Raw genomic sequence first — 14,338 nt, 5'->3', positions numbered from 1 at the left:
GGAGCCTCGCTGTTGTTGAAGAGACACTCGCTGCGATTGGTCGGACCCTCGCTGTGGTAGGCTGGACCTTTGCTGTGGTTGGTTGAACCCTCGCTGTGGTTGAAGGGACCCTCGCTGTGGTAGGCCAGGCCCTCGCTGTAGAAGGGCGGACCCTCGCTGTGGTTGGCCAGACTGTCCCTGTAGTCGGCCGGACCCTCGCTGTGGTTGGCCAGCCTGTCACTGTAGTCGGCCGGACCCTCGCTGTGGTTGGCCAGACTGTCCCTGTAGTCGGCCGGACCCTCACTGTGGTTGGCCAGTCTCTCCCTGTAGTCGGCCGGACCCTCGCTGTGGTTGGCCAGTCTCTCCCTGTAGTCGGTCGGACCCTCACTGTGGTTGGCCGGACTCGCCCTGTAGTCGGTCGGACCCTCACTGTTGTCGGCCGGACCCTCGCTGTGGTTGGCCAGACTGTCCCTGTAGTCGGCCGGACCCTCGCTGTAGTAGGGCGGACACTCGCTGTAGTAGGGCGGACCCTCGCTGTGGTCGGCCGGACTGTCCCTGTAGTCGGCCGGACCCTCGCTGTGGTTGGCCAGACTGTCCCTGTAGTCGGCCGGACCCTCGCTGTGGTTGGCCAGACTGTCCCTGTAGTCGGCCGGACCCTCGCTGTGGTCGGTCGGACCCTCGCTGTGGTTAGCCAGACTCTCCCTGTAGTCGGCCGGACCCTCGCTGTGGTAGGTCGGACCCTCGCTGTGGTTGGCCAGACTGTCCCTGTAGTCGGCCGGACCCTCACTGTGGTTGGCCAGACTCTCCCTGTAGTCGGCCGGACCCTCGCTGTGGTTGGCCGGACCCTCGCTGTGGTTGGCCGGACCCTCGCTGTGGTTGGCCAGACTGTCCCTGTAGTCGGCCGGACCCTCGCTGTGGTTGGCCAGACTGTCCCTGTAGTCGGCCGGACCCTCGCTGTGGTTGGCCGGACCCTCGCTGTGGTTGGCTGGACCCTCGCTGTGGTTGGCCGGACCCTCGCTGTGGTTGGCCGGACCCTCGCTGTGGTTGGTCGGACCCTCGCTGTGGTTGGCCGGACTGTCCCTGTAGTCGGCCGGACCCTCGCTGTGGTAGGCCGGACCCTCGCTGTGGTTGGCCGGACCTTCGCTGTGGTTGGCCGGACCCTCGCTGTGGTTGGTCGGACCCTCGCTGTGGTTGGCCGGACTGTCCCTGTAGTCGGCCGGACCCTCGCTGTGGTAGGCCGGACCCTCGCTGTCGTAGGTCGGACCCTCGCTGTCGTAGGTCGGACCCTCGCTGTCGTAGGTCGGACCCTCGCTGTAGTAGGGCGGACCCTCGCTGTGGTCGGCCGGACCCTCGCTGTGGTCGGCCGGACCCTCGCTGTGGTAGGTCGGACCCTCGCTGTGGTAGGGCGGACCCTCGCTGTGGTCGGCCGGACCCTCGCTGTGGTCGGCCGGACCCTCGCTGTGGTCGGCCGGACCCTCGCTGTGGTAGGTCGGACCCTCGCTGTCGTAGGTCGGACCCTTGCTTTAGTAGGGCGGACCCTCGCTGTGGTAGGTCGGACCCTCGCTGTAGTAGGGCGGACCCTCGCTGTGGTCGGTCGGACCCTCGCTGTGGTCGGCCGGACCCTCGTTGTAGTTGGGCGGACCCTCGCTGTAGTAGGGCGGACCCTCGCTGTGGTAGGTCGGACCCTCGATGTAGTAGGTCGGACCCTCGCTGTGGTAGGTCGGACCCTCGCTGTGGTTGGCCGGACCCTCATTGTTGTAGGGCGGACACTCGCTGTAGTAGGGTGGACCCTCGCTGTCGTAGGTCAGACCCTCGCTGTCATAGGTCGGACCCTCGCTGTCGTAGGTCGGACCCTCGCTGTGGTCGGCCAGACTGTCCCTGTAGTTGGCCGGACCCTCACTGAGGTCGGCTGGACCCTCGCTGTGGTTGCAGGCACGCTCTTTGTGGTTGGCCAGACTGTCCCTGTAGTCAGCCGGAGCCTCGCTGTTGTTGAAGAGACACTCGCTGCGATTGGTCGGACCCTCGCTGTGGTAGGCTGGACCTTTGCTGTGGTTGGTTGAACCCTCGCTGTGGTTGAAGGGACACTCGCTGTGGTAGGCCAGGCCCTCGCTGTAGAAGGGCGGACCCTCGCTGTGGTTGGCCAGACTGTCCCTGTAGTCGGCCGGACCCTCGCTGTGGTTGGCCAGACTGTCCCTGTAGTCGGCCGGACCCTCGCTGTGGTTGGCCAGACTGTCCCTGTAGTCGGCCGGACCCTCGCTGTGGTTGGCCAGCCTGTCACTGTAGTCGGCCGGACCCTCGCTGTGGTTGGCCAGACTGTCACTGTAGTCGGCCGGACCCTCGCTGTGGTTGGCCAGTCTCTCCCTGTAGTCGGCCGGACCCTCGCTGTGATTGGCCAGACTGTCCCTGTAGTCGGCCGGACCCTCGCTGTGGTTGGCCAGTCTCTCCCTGTAGTCGGCCGGACCCTCGCTGTGGTTGGCCAGACTGTCCCTGTAGTCGGTCGGACCCTCACTGTGGTTGGCCGGACTCTCCCTGTAGTCGGTCGGACCCTCACTGTTGTCGGCCGGACCCTCGCTGTGGTTGGCCAGACTCTCCCTGTAGTCGGCCGGACCCTCGCTGTGGTCGGCCGGACTATCCCTGTAGTCGGCCGGACCCTCGCTGTGGTTGGCCGGACTCTCGCTGTAGTAGGGCGGACACTCGCTGTAGTAGGGCGGACCCTCGCTGTGGTCGGCCGGACTGTCCCTGTAGTCGGCCGGACCCTCGCTGTGGTTGGCCAGACTGTCCCTGTAGTCGGCCGGACCCTCGCTGTGGTTGGCTGGACCCTCGCTGTGGTCGGCCGGACCCTCGCTGTGGTTGGCCGGACCCTCGCTGTGGTTGGCCGGACTCTCGCTGTGGTTGGCCGGACTCTCCCTGTAGTCGGTCGGACACTCACTGTAGTCGGCCGGACCCTCGCTGTGGTAGGTCGGACCCTCGCTGTGGTTGGCCAGACTGTCCCTGTAGTCGGCCGGACCCTCACTGTGGTTGGCCAGACTGTCACTGTAGTTGGCCGGACCCTCGCTGTGGTAGGTCGGACCCTCGCTGTGGTTGGCCAGACTGTCCCTGTAGTCGGCCGGACCCTCACTGTGGTTGGCCAGACTGTCCCTGTAGTCGGCCGGACCCTCGCTGTGGTAGGTCGGACCCTCACTGTGATTGGCCAGACTGTCCCTGTAGTCGGCCGGACCCTCGCTGTGGTTGGCCAGACTCTCCCTGTAGTCGGCCGGACCCTCGCTGTGATTGGCCAGACTGTCCCTGTAGTCGGCCGGACCCTCGCTGTGGTTGGCCAGACTCTCCCTGTAGTCGGCCGGACCCTCGCTGTGGTTGGCCAGACTGTCCCTGCAGTCGGCTGGACCCTCGCTGTGGTTGGCCAGACTGTCCCTGTAGTCGGCCGGACCCTCGCTGTGGTCGGCCGGACCCTCGCTGTGGTTGGTCAGACTGTCCCTGTAGTCGGCCGGACCCTCGCTGTGGTTGGCCAGACTGTCCCTGTAGTCGGCCGGACCCTCGCTGTGGTTGGCCAGACAGTCCCAGTAGTCGGCCGGACCCTCGCTGTGGTTGGTCGGACCCTCGCTGTGGTTGGCCGGACTGTCCCTGTAGTCGGCCGGACCCTCGCTGTGGTTGGCCGGACCCTCGCTGTGGTTGGCCAGACTGTCCCTGTAGTCGGCCGGACCCTCGCTGTGGTTGGCCAGACAGTCCCTGTAGTCGGCCGGACACTCGCTGTGGTTGGCTGGACCCTCGCTGTGGTTGGCCGGACCCTCGCTGTGGTTGGCCGGACCCTCGCTGTGGTTGGCCGGACCCTCGCTGTGGTTGGTCGTACCCTCGCTGTGGTTGGCCGGACTGTCCCTGTAGTCGGCCGGACCCTCGCTGTGGTCGGCCGGACCCTCGCTGTGGTTGGCCGGACCCTCGCTGTGGTTGGCTGGAACCTCGCTGTGGTTGGTTGGACTCTCGCTGTGGTAGGTCGGACCCTCGCTGTGGTAGGTCGGACCCTCGCTGTGGTTGGCCAGACTGTCCCTGTAGTTGGCCGGACCCTCACTGAGGTCGGTCGGACCCTCGCTGTGGTTGCAGGCACACTCTTGGTTGGCCAGACTGTCCCTGTAGTCAGCCGGAGCCTCGCTGTTGTTGAAGAGACACTCACTGCGATTGGTCGGACCCTCGCTGTGGTAGGCTGGACCTTTGCTGTGGTTGGTTGAACCCTCGCTGTGGTTGAAGGGACACTCGCTGTGGTAGGCCAGGCCCTCGCTGTAGAAGGGCGGACCCTTGCTGTGGTTGGCCAGACTGTCCCTGTAGTCAGCCGGAGCCTCGCTGTGGGTGAAGAGACACTCGCTGTGGTAGGCTGGACCTTCGCTGTGGTTGGTTGGACCCTCGCTGTGGTAGGTTGGACCCTCGCTGTGGTAGGTCGGACCCTCGCTGTCGTAGGTCGGACCCTCGCTGTAGTAGGCCGGACCCTCGCTGTGGTCGGCCGGACCCTCGCTGTGGTCGGCCGGACCCTCGCTGTGGTAGGTCGGACCCTCGCTGTAGTAGGTCGTACCCTCGCTGTCGTAGGTCGGACCCTCGCTGTAGTAGGGCGGACCCTCGCTGTGGTCGGCCGGACCCTCGCTGTGGTAGGTCGGACCCTCGCTGTGGTCGGCCGGACCCTCGCTGTAGTAGGTCGGACCCTCGCTGTCTTAGGTCGGACCCTCGCTGTAGTAGGTCGTACCCTCGCTGTCGTAGGTCGGACCCTCGCTGTAGTAGGGCGGACCCTCGCTGTAGTAGGGCGGACCCTCGCTGTGGTCGGCCGGACCCTCGCTGTGGTAGGTCGGACCCTCGCTGTGGTAGGTCGGACCCTCGCTGTGGTAGGCCGGACCCTCGCTGTGGTTGGTTGGACTCTCGCAGTGGTTGGCCGGACCCTCGCTGTGGTAGGTCGGACCCTCGCTGTGGTAGGTCGGACTCTCCCTGTAGTCGGCCGGACCCTCGCTGTGGTAGGCCGGACCCTCGCTGTGGTAGGTCGGACCCTCGCTGTGGTAGGCCGGACCCTCGCTGTGGTTGGTTGGACTCTCGCAGTGGTTGGCCGGACCCTCGCTGTGGTAGGTCTGACCCTCGCTGTGGTAGGTCGGACTCTCCCTGTAGTCAGCCGGACCCTCGCTGTTGTTGAAGAGACACTCGCTGCGATTGGTCGGACCCTCGCTGTGGGTGAAGAGACACTCGCTGCGATTGGTCGGACCCTCGCTGTGGTAGGCTGGACCTTTGCTGTGGTTGGTTGAACCCTCGCTGTGGTTGAAGGGACACTCGCTGTGGTAGGCCAGGCCCTCGCTGTAGAAGGGCGGACCCTCGCTGTGGTTGGCCAGACTGTCCCTGTAGTCGGCCGGACCCTCGCTGTGGTTGGCCGGACCCTCGCTGTGGTTGGCTGGAACCTCGCTGTGGTTGGTTGGACTCTCGCTGTGGTAGGTCGGACCCTCGCTGTGGTAGGTCGGACCCTCGCTGTGGTTGGCCAGACTGTCCCTGTAGTTGGCCGGACCCTCACTGTGGTAGGTCGGACCCTCGCTGTGGTTGGCCAGACTGTCCCTGTAGTCAGCCGGAGCCTCGCTGTTGTTGAAGAGACACTCACTGCGATTGGTCGGACCCTCGCTGTGGTAGGCTGGACCTTTGCTGTGGTTGGTTGAACCCTCGCTGTGGTTGAAGGGACACTCGCTGTGGTAGGCCAGGCCCTCGCTGTAGAAGGGCGGACCCTTGCTGTGGTTGGCCAGACTGTCCCTGTAGTCAGCCGGAGCCTCGCTGTGGGTGAAGAGACACTCGCTGTGGTAGGCTGGACCTTCGCTGTGGTTGGTTGGACCCTCGCTGTGGTAGGTTGGACCCTCGCTGTGGTAGGTCGGACCCTCGCTGTCGTAGGTCGGACCCTCGCTGTAGTAGGCCGGACCCTCGCTGTGGTCGGCCGGACCCTCGCTGTGGTCGGCCGGACCCTCGCTGTGGTAGGTCGGACCCTCGCTGTAGTAGGTCGTACCCTCGCTGTCGTAGGTCGGACCCTCGCTGTAGTAGGGCGGACCCTCGCTGTGGTCGGCCGGACCCTCGCTGTGGTAGGTCGGACCCTCGCTGTGGTCGGCCGGACACTCACTGTAGTAGGTCGGACCCTCGCTGTCTTAGGTCGGACCCTCGCTGTAGTAGGTCGTACCCTCGCTGTCGTAGGTCGGACCCTCGCTGTAGTAGGGCGGACCCTCGCTGTAGTAGGGCGGACCCTCGCTGTGGTCGGCCGGACCCTCGCTGTGGTAGGTCGGACCCTCGCTGTGGTAGGTCGGACCCTCGCTGTGGTAGGCCGGACCCTCGCTGTGGTTGGTTGGACTCTCGCAGTGGTTGGCCGGACCCTCGCTGTGGTAGGTCGGACCCTCGCTGTGGTAGGTCGGACTCTCCCTGTAGTCGGCCGGACCCTCGCTGTGGTAGGCCGGACCCTCGCTGTGGTAGGTCGGACCCTCGCTGTGGTAGGCCGGACCCTCGCTGTGGTTGGTTGGACTCTCGCAGTGGTTGGCCGGACCCTCGCTGTGGTAGGTCTGACCCTCGCTGTGGTAGGTCGGACTCTCCCTGTAGTCAGCCGGACCCTCGCTGTTGTTGAAGAGACACTCGCTGCGATTGGTCGGACCCTCGCTGTGGGTGAAGAGACACTCGCTGCGATTGGTCGGACCCTCGCTGTGGTAGGCTGGACCTTTGCTGTGGTTGGTTGAACCCTCGCTGTGGTTGAAGGGACACTCGCTGTGGTAGGCCAGGCCCTCGCTGTAGAAGGGCGGACCCTCGCTGTGGTTGGCCAGACTGTCCCTGTAGTCGGCTGGACCCTCGCTGTAGAAGGGCGGACCATCGCTGTGGTTGGCCAGACTGTCCCTGTAGTCGGCCGGACCCTCGCTGTGGTTGGCCAGACTGTCCCTGTAGTCGGCCGGACCCTCGCTGTGGTTGGCCAGACTCTCCCTGTAGTCGGCCGGACCCTCGCTGTGGTTGGCCGGACCCTCGCTGTGGTTGGCCGGACCCTCGCTGTGGTAGGCCGGACCCTCGCTGTGGTAGGCCGGACCCTCGCTGTGGTAGGCCGGACCCTCGCTGTGGTTGGCCGGACCCTCGCTGTGGTTGGCCGGACCCTCGCTGTGGTTGGCCGGACCCTCGCTGTGGTTGGCCGGAACCTCGCTGTGGTTGGCCGGACCCTCGCTGTGGTTGGCCGGACCCTCGCTGTGGTTGGCCGGACCCTCGCTGTGGTTGGCCGGAACCTCGCTGTGGTTGGCCGGACCCTCGCTGTGGTTGGTTGGACTCTCGCTGTGGTTGGTTGGACTCTCGCTGTGGTAGGTCGGACCCTCGCTGTGGTAGGTCGGACCCTCGCTGTGGTTGGTTGGACCCTCGCTGTGGTAGGTCGGACCCTCGCTGTGGTAGGTCGGACCCTCGCTGTGGTAGGTCGTACCCTCGCTGTCGTAGGTCGGACCCTCGCTGTAGTAGGGTGGACCCTCGCTGTGGTCGGCCGGACCCTCGCTGTGGTAGGCCGGACCCTCGCTGTGGTAGGCTGGACCCTCGCTGTGGTAGGCCGGACCCTCGCTGTGGTTGGTTGGACTCTCGCTGTGGTAGGTTGGACCCTCGCTGTGGTAGGTCGGACCCTCGCTGTGGGTGAAGGGACACTCGCTGTTGCTGAAGAGACACTCGCTGCGATTGGTCGGACCCTCGCTGTGGTAGGCTGGACCTTTGCTGTGGTTGGTTGAACCCTAGCTGTGGTTGAAGGGACACTCGCTGTGGTAGGCCAGGCCCTCGCTGTAGAAGGTCGGACCCTCGCTGTGGTTGGCCAGACTGTCCCTGTAGTCGGCCGGACCCTCGCTGTGGTTGGCCAGACTCTCCCTGTAGTCAGCCGGACCCTCACTGTGGTTGGCCGGACCCTCGCTGTGGTAGGCTGGACCTTTGCTGTGGTTGGTTGAACCCTTGCTGTTGTTGAAGGGACCCTCGCTGTGGTAGGCCGGACCCTCGCTGTAGTAGGGCGGACACTCGCTGTGGTCGGCCGGACACTCGCTGTGGTCGGCCGGACACTCGCTGTAGTAGGTCGGACCCTTGCTGTGGTCGGTCGGACCCTCGCTGTGGTCGGTTGGACCCTCGCTGTGGTCAGCCGGACCCTCGCTGAGTTTTGTGCTTGATGGGACTCTCTCTGTGCTTGACCCTCAGGTGCAGCTTCACTGATCTCCGGTGCAGGTACCTGTCCAGCTGGCTGGCTCTGGATTATTTGTCCGATTTCATCTACCTGCTCAACGTGGTCGTCAGGCTCAGCACAGGTCAGTGTGCACACCCTTTGTTTAGAAATAACCACTCTTGCTGCTCCTGGGTGCATGTGGGGAAGGGGGAGGGTTCTCCTGGGGCAGATGTTGACCCCATGTGCACAGGGGTCAGATGGTACCATAACATACTGTATATTCAAATTGGCTTGACCTAGAAGACAGGGAGTAGTGACCAATGAGAATTCTTCTGGATAGAGTAGATAGAGACTAGTGGTGTCCCCAGCGATCTATATTGGGATCTCTGATGTCCTGGATTAAAATGTAGAAGAGCGGGTTAGTAAGTTTGCTGATGAGACAAGGACTAGTGGTGCTGTGGATAGGATACGGCAGTGTATGGATCCATTACAGATATGGGCAAAGAGGCGGCAGATAGAGTTTAATCATGGAACATGTGAGGAGATACATTTTGTGAACTCAAAGAGGCAAACGTATACAACAACACGTACAAACATGCTGGAGGAGCTCAGCAGGTCGGGCAGCCTCTGTGGAAACGTTGACTGCTCGTTTCCACGGATGCTGCCCGACCTGCTGAGTTCCTCCAGCTTGTTTGTACGTGTTGATTTGACCACAGCATCTGCAGCGTACTTTGTGTTTAAAGAGGCAAACATGCTGCACAGGAGGGGCATGGAGGGTTATGGTCTGGGTGAAGGTCAGTGGGACTAGGCAGAATAACAATTTGCCACGGACTAGATTGGCCGAATTCTCCAAGATGACCACAACCTTGTCATTGAGTTTGGAGGCTTGCGTGCCCTGATGACCCAGAGAGCTACCTTGGCTGGAGTCAGGGCTTTTGCTTTGGCTCTCAGTCGGGTCACCCATGCCAAACAGGTCAAAGGGTAGAGGTCAGGCTAAGAGCGGTCCACTGGTCCTCCAGGTTCGGGGGTTCAGCTCAGGGCCAACAACCCTGACTGGTCAAACAAAATTGTTACAGAAATAGCGATGAAGAATCTTTCTACATCTGAGTGTGACGGTATTCCTGAGTCTCCACCCGGGACTTGTGTTGACTGACAGTAGTGAAAACCGAGAGGAGGCAACTGACATGATGAAGGAAGCCCTGAACACCGCCAGAGATGGAGACCTTCATTGACACCAGTGACAGCAGTGTAGTGGGAAGAAGCCAAGCTGGGGCAAATGGCCTGTTTCTGTGCTGAGGAGTCCGATGATGATACACCGTGTATATGGCCCAAGTCCCCGGGAGCCATGGCCCGTAGATTGACTGTGCAATGTTTTCTCATTGCCGCTGCAGACAAACGTAATGCATGTCATCTTCTACCGAGGGAGCACTGACGGGTGAAGCCAGCTCTGGCATCTCCTCCCCAGAAGGCATACCTGCCTTCGTTGTTCTGGCTGTTGAGAGCAGGTGTCGGAACGTGGTGCTGCTGCTCAATAAAACCCCAGCTGGGTCACATGCAGTACAGTTCTGGTCGCCCATTTTGGGATGTGGAGGCTTTGGAGAACGCTGAATGAGAATCAGGTTTACTGTCACTGTGTGAAACGTGTTATAGTTATTGGGGAGGGTTGTGGGAGAGAAGAGGTATGCTGTGGAGGTGCGTATGGACTGGGAGCAGAAGGGACAAGTTGTCAGAGGTAGAGACAGTAACTGGACCACAGAATTTCTGGGGGTTTTGTTGCTGAGAGAGAGGAAGAAGTCTGTCCTGTAAGAGCAACAAGAATCCAGCGAGACCCCAGGAGTGGGCAGTGGGTCTGTGAGATCCAGCGAGACCCCAGGAGTGGGCAGTGGGTCTGTGAGATCCAGCGAGACCCCAGGAGTGGGCAGTGGGTCTGTGAGATCCAGCGAGACCCCAGGAGTGGGCAGTGGGTCTGTGAGATCCAGCGAGACCCCAGGAGTGGGCAGTGGGTCTGTGAGATCCAGCGAGACCCCAGGAGTGGGCAGTGGGTCTGTGAGATCCAGCGAGACCCCGGGAGTGGGCAGTGGGTCTGTGAGATCCAGCGAGACCCCGGGAGTGGGCAGTGGGTCTGTGAGATCCAGCGAGACCCCGGGAGTGGGCAGTGGGTCTGTGAGATAAAGCGAGACCCCGGGAGTGGGCAGTGAGATCCAGCGAGACCCCGGGAGTGGGCAGTGGGTCTGTGAGATCCAGCGAGACCCCGGGAGTGGGCAGTGGGTCTGTGAGATCCAGCGAGACCCCGGGAGTGGGCAGTGGGTCTGTGAGATCCAGCGAGACCCCGGGAGTGGGCAGTGGGTCTGTGAGATAAAGCGAGACCCCGGGAGTGGGCAGTGAGATCCAGCGAGACCCCGGGAGTGGGCAGTGGGTCTGTGAGATCCAGCGAGACCCCGGGAGTGGGCAGTGGGTCTGTGAGATCCAGCGAGACCCCGGGAGTGGGCAGTGGGTCTGTGAGATCCAGCGAGACCCCGGGAGTGGGCAGTGGGTCTCTGAGATACAGCGAGACCCCGGGAGTGGGCAGTGAGATCCAGCGAGACCCCGGGAGTGGGCAGTGGGTCTCTGAGATACAGCGAGACCCCGGGAGTGGGCAGTGAGATCCAGCGAGATCCCGGGAGTGGGCAGTGGGTCTGTGAGATCCAGCGAGATCCCGGGAGTGGGCTGTGAGATCCAGCGAGACCCCGGGTGTGGGCAGTGGGTCTGTGAGATCCAGCGAGACCCCGGGAGTGGGCAGTGGGTCTCTGAGATTCAGCGAGACCCCGGGAGTGGGCAGTGAGATCCAGCGAGACCCCGGGAGTGGGCAGTGGGTGTGGGGCTCCGCAGAGACCCCTGGAGCGGTCAGACGGGATCGATCGGTGGTCTGAGGGTGGGGGTTTCCCGTGTCCTGCCGCACCTTCCTAAGCCCCCTCTCGCACCCACAGGACAGCTGGAGCAGGGTGTGCTGGTGACGGACCGCCGCCGCATCGCTCGCACCTATCTGCGCTCGTCGGCCTTCGGACTGGACGCGGCCTCTCTGCTGCCCACCGACCTGCTGGCCCTGTGGCTCGGTCCCTGCTCGCCGGCCGTCCGCCTCAACCGGCTGCTGCAGCTGCCGCGGCTGCTGGAACTGCTGGAGCGGGCCGAGACCCGCACGTCCCGCCCCAACGCGCTGCGCATCGGCCGGGTGATGGGTCTGCTCGCCCTCCTCATCCACTGGAACGCCTGCGCCTACTTCTCCCTGTCGGCTCACCTGGGCTTCGGCTCCGACCCCTGGGTCTACCCGAACGTGTCGACGCCCGGCCACCCCCGCCTCGCCCACCAGTACCTGTACAGCGTCCACTTCGCCACGCTGATCCTCACCACCATGGGCAACACGCCGCCGCCCAGCCGCGACGAGGAGTACCTCTTCGTGGCGGCGGACCTGCTGGTCGCCGTGCTGACCTTCGCCGGCATCGCGGGCAGCGCCGAGTCCATCGTGTCGGAGATGCAGCGGGCGCGGCGCGGCGGCTTCCCCGACCAGCGCCGGGTGCGCGGCTACCTGCGCCGGCGGGGCGTGGAGCCGGCGCTGGCCCGCAGGGTGGACCGCTGGGCCGAGCACCTCCGGCTGCACGCCAAGCGCACGGACGAGCGGCGGGCTCTGCGGGCGCTGCCCGGCCGGCTGCGGGCTCAGCTGGCGGCCGACGTGCACCTGCGGGCGCTGGGCAAGGTGCGGCTCTTCAGCCGCTGCGAGGCGGGCCTCCTCCGGCAGCTGGTGACCCGGCTCCGGCTGCAGGTCTTCAGCCCCGGGGACCTGGTGTGCCGCCGGGGCGAGGTGGGCCGGGAGATGTACATCGTGCAGGAGGGCCGCCTCGCCGTGCTGGCCGAGGACGGGCTCACCGAGCTGGCCACACTGCAGGACGGCAGCTACTTCGGCGAGATCAGCATCCTCAACATCCCCGGTAATCGGGCGCGGAGGGACCCTCCCTCTGGGTAGGGGAGGGAGGGGAGACGGGAGGGGAGGGAAAGGGAAGGAGGAGAGAGGGGAGGGATGGAGGGGAGAGGGAGGGGAGGGAGAGGGTAGGGAAAGGGAAGGAGGAGAGAGGGGAGGGATGGAGGGGTTTTGAGGGGGTGAGAGGAGGTAGCTGCAGAGTTGGGAGGGGATGGTGAGGAAGGTTGGAGGGAAGAAACATAGAGAGGTGGAGTGGGGCAGAGGGAGGGAAGGGGAGGGGTGGAGTGGAAGTGGAAGGCAGCTCCAGCTCTGTGTACAAGATCTCGGCCCTGCCCTTCCAGACCGTTGCTGTTGCCCTGACGACCGGTCGGTGTTTTCTCTCCTCACTCTGGCAGGGAATAAGTCTGGGAACCGGAGGACGGCGAACATCCGCAGCCTCGGGTACTCTGATCTGTTCGTGCTGGGGAAGGATGACCTGACTGAGGTGCTGCTGGAGTTCCCCGAGGCAAGGAGGGCTCTGGAGGATCGGGGCCGGGAGATGCTGCAGAAGATGGGGATGTTGGAGGAGGGGGCAGCCCAGGAGGACGGGGGTCCGGAGCAGCTGCTGAGGAAGGCCGGACGCCTGGAGATCGCACTGGACTTGCAGCATACCCGACTGGCTCGCCTGATGGCGGAGCACGATTCCAGCCTCTGCAAGATGAACCTCCGGCTCAGTCAGCTGGAGGACAAAGTCAATGGGTGGGAGGTGGATCCAGGCCACAGTGAGCTGCAGCAGCAGGCTCTGTCCCAGAGCCAAATACAGGTCCAGGCCCAGCTCCATGACCAAACCCAAGCACAGGCCCGCACCAGTCTGCTGCTGGAGAAAGGAGGGGAGGGCCCGGCCCACAGGCAGCCCTGGTCCCAGGCTCCATCCCAGAGCTGGGCCCAGGACCAGGTCCAAACAGAGGCCTTGTCCTGCACCAATGGACTGCCAGAGAACGAAGAGGAGGGCCGAGTCCCAGCCCCAGGCCCAGGCCCCAGTCCACAGGCACTTACAGGCCCAGACGCAAACCCTGCTGGAGATCAAGCCCCAGGATCAAGTTCAGTTGCATGTCCATTCCCAAGCCCATGATGACAAGCAGCACCAGATCCTGACACATGTCAAGGCCCAGGTGCTGAACCCTCGCTTGTCACAGACTCAGGCTCTGAACCCGCCCCAGGATCAGGGTCAGGCCCTGGACCATGGACAACTCTGACCCCTCAACCACATATGGGACCAGGGCCACTTTCTGGGTGACAGGAAGCTGCTGGTCCCACATCTGAGTTTCAAGCTCAGCAATGAAGCCAGGCCCAGAGGCAGGGATTGTCCAAAGGCCAGACTCGAGGAGAGCCCTGAATTCACAGGTAGCTCGAGGACCCGAGCTCGGAGCCTCGGGGCTGGTTCAAGCTGCAGACACCCAACCTGCAGGTGGGAGGCCGGACACAGGCCTAGCTCAGCCCCATATTGAGGCCTGGCTGGGATAGAGCTGAGGGTCCTGGGGCTAGGGGCTAGATAGCTGGGGGAGATTGCTCTGTGCCTGGTCCACCATACATTCTGGGAAGCTGAACACTGGCGAGGGTTTCATCGCAGCCTTCACTGCTGTACGGAGAGTGTCCTCGGGTACAAACAATCCAGGACGGGGTGGATACAGCAAACTGCATCTGCCACACAATAAAATGCTCTCACAAAATGACCTCGTCTGTTCCATGGGCCAGTGAGATACGTGTGTCTATTCTAACAAACAGAGCAGGCGGAGTCAGTATTTACAGGGGGTCCCAGAGAATGTGTCGGTATTTACAAACGGTCCCAGGGACTGTGATTGTATTTACAGGGGCACCTGGAAAGTGTGTGAGTATTTACGGGAAACATAGAAACATAGAAAACCTACAGCACAATACAGGCCATTCGGCCCACAAAGTTGTGCTGAACATGTCCCTACCTTAGAAATTACTAGGTTTACCCATAGTCCTCTATTTTTCTAAGCTCCATGTACCTTTCCATGAGTCTCTTAAAAGACCTTATCGTATCCGCCTCCACCACTGTTGCCGGCAGCCCATTCCACACACTCACCACTTTCTGAGTAAAAAACTTACCCCTGACATCTCCTCTGTACCTACTCCCCAGCACCTTAAACCTGTGTCCTCTTGTGTCAACCATTTCAGTCCTGGGAAAAAATCTCTGACTATCCACATGATCAATGCCTCTCATTACCTTGTACACCTGTATCAGGTCACCTCTCATCCTC

The 14,338-nt window shown here is 63.0% G+C and overlaps 1 protein-coding gene across 2 annotated transcripts in view; it reads left to right on the top strand.

Annotated features, from left to right (window-relative positions):
* The window catches only part of LOC132390982 (cyclic nucleotide-gated cation channel alpha-4-like), a 54,814-nt gene extending 41,047 nt beyond the window's left edge, over positions 1 to 13,767 (top strand). For both annotated transcript variants that reach the window (XM_059963544.1, XM_059963545.1), the window contains exons 3-5: positions 8,158 to 8,264; positions 11,089 to 12,084; positions 12,470 to 13,767. In XM_059963544.1, the coding sequence (XP_059819527.1) occupies positions 8,158 to 8,264; positions 11,089 to 12,084; positions 12,470 to 13,185 (1,819 nt within the window). In that variant the 3' untranslated portion in view covers positions 13,186 to 13,767. The remainder of the gene's footprint in view (positions 1 to 8,157; positions 8,265 to 11,088; positions 12,085 to 12,469) is intronic.
* Positions 13,768 to 14,338: the final 571 nt, after the last annotated feature.

Source organism: Hypanus sabinus, chromosome 3 (genome assembly GCF_030144855.1).
Source record: "Hypanus sabinus isolate sHypSab1 chromosome 3, sHypSab1.hap1, whole genome shotgun sequence".
Taxonomy (NCBI): domain Eukaryota; kingdom Metazoa; phylum Chordata; class Chondrichthyes; order Myliobatiformes; family Dasyatidae; genus Hypanus; species Hypanus sabinus.
The sequence above is the reverse complement of the archived record's forward strand: the minus strand, read 5'-3'. Positions and strand labels throughout refer to the sequence as shown.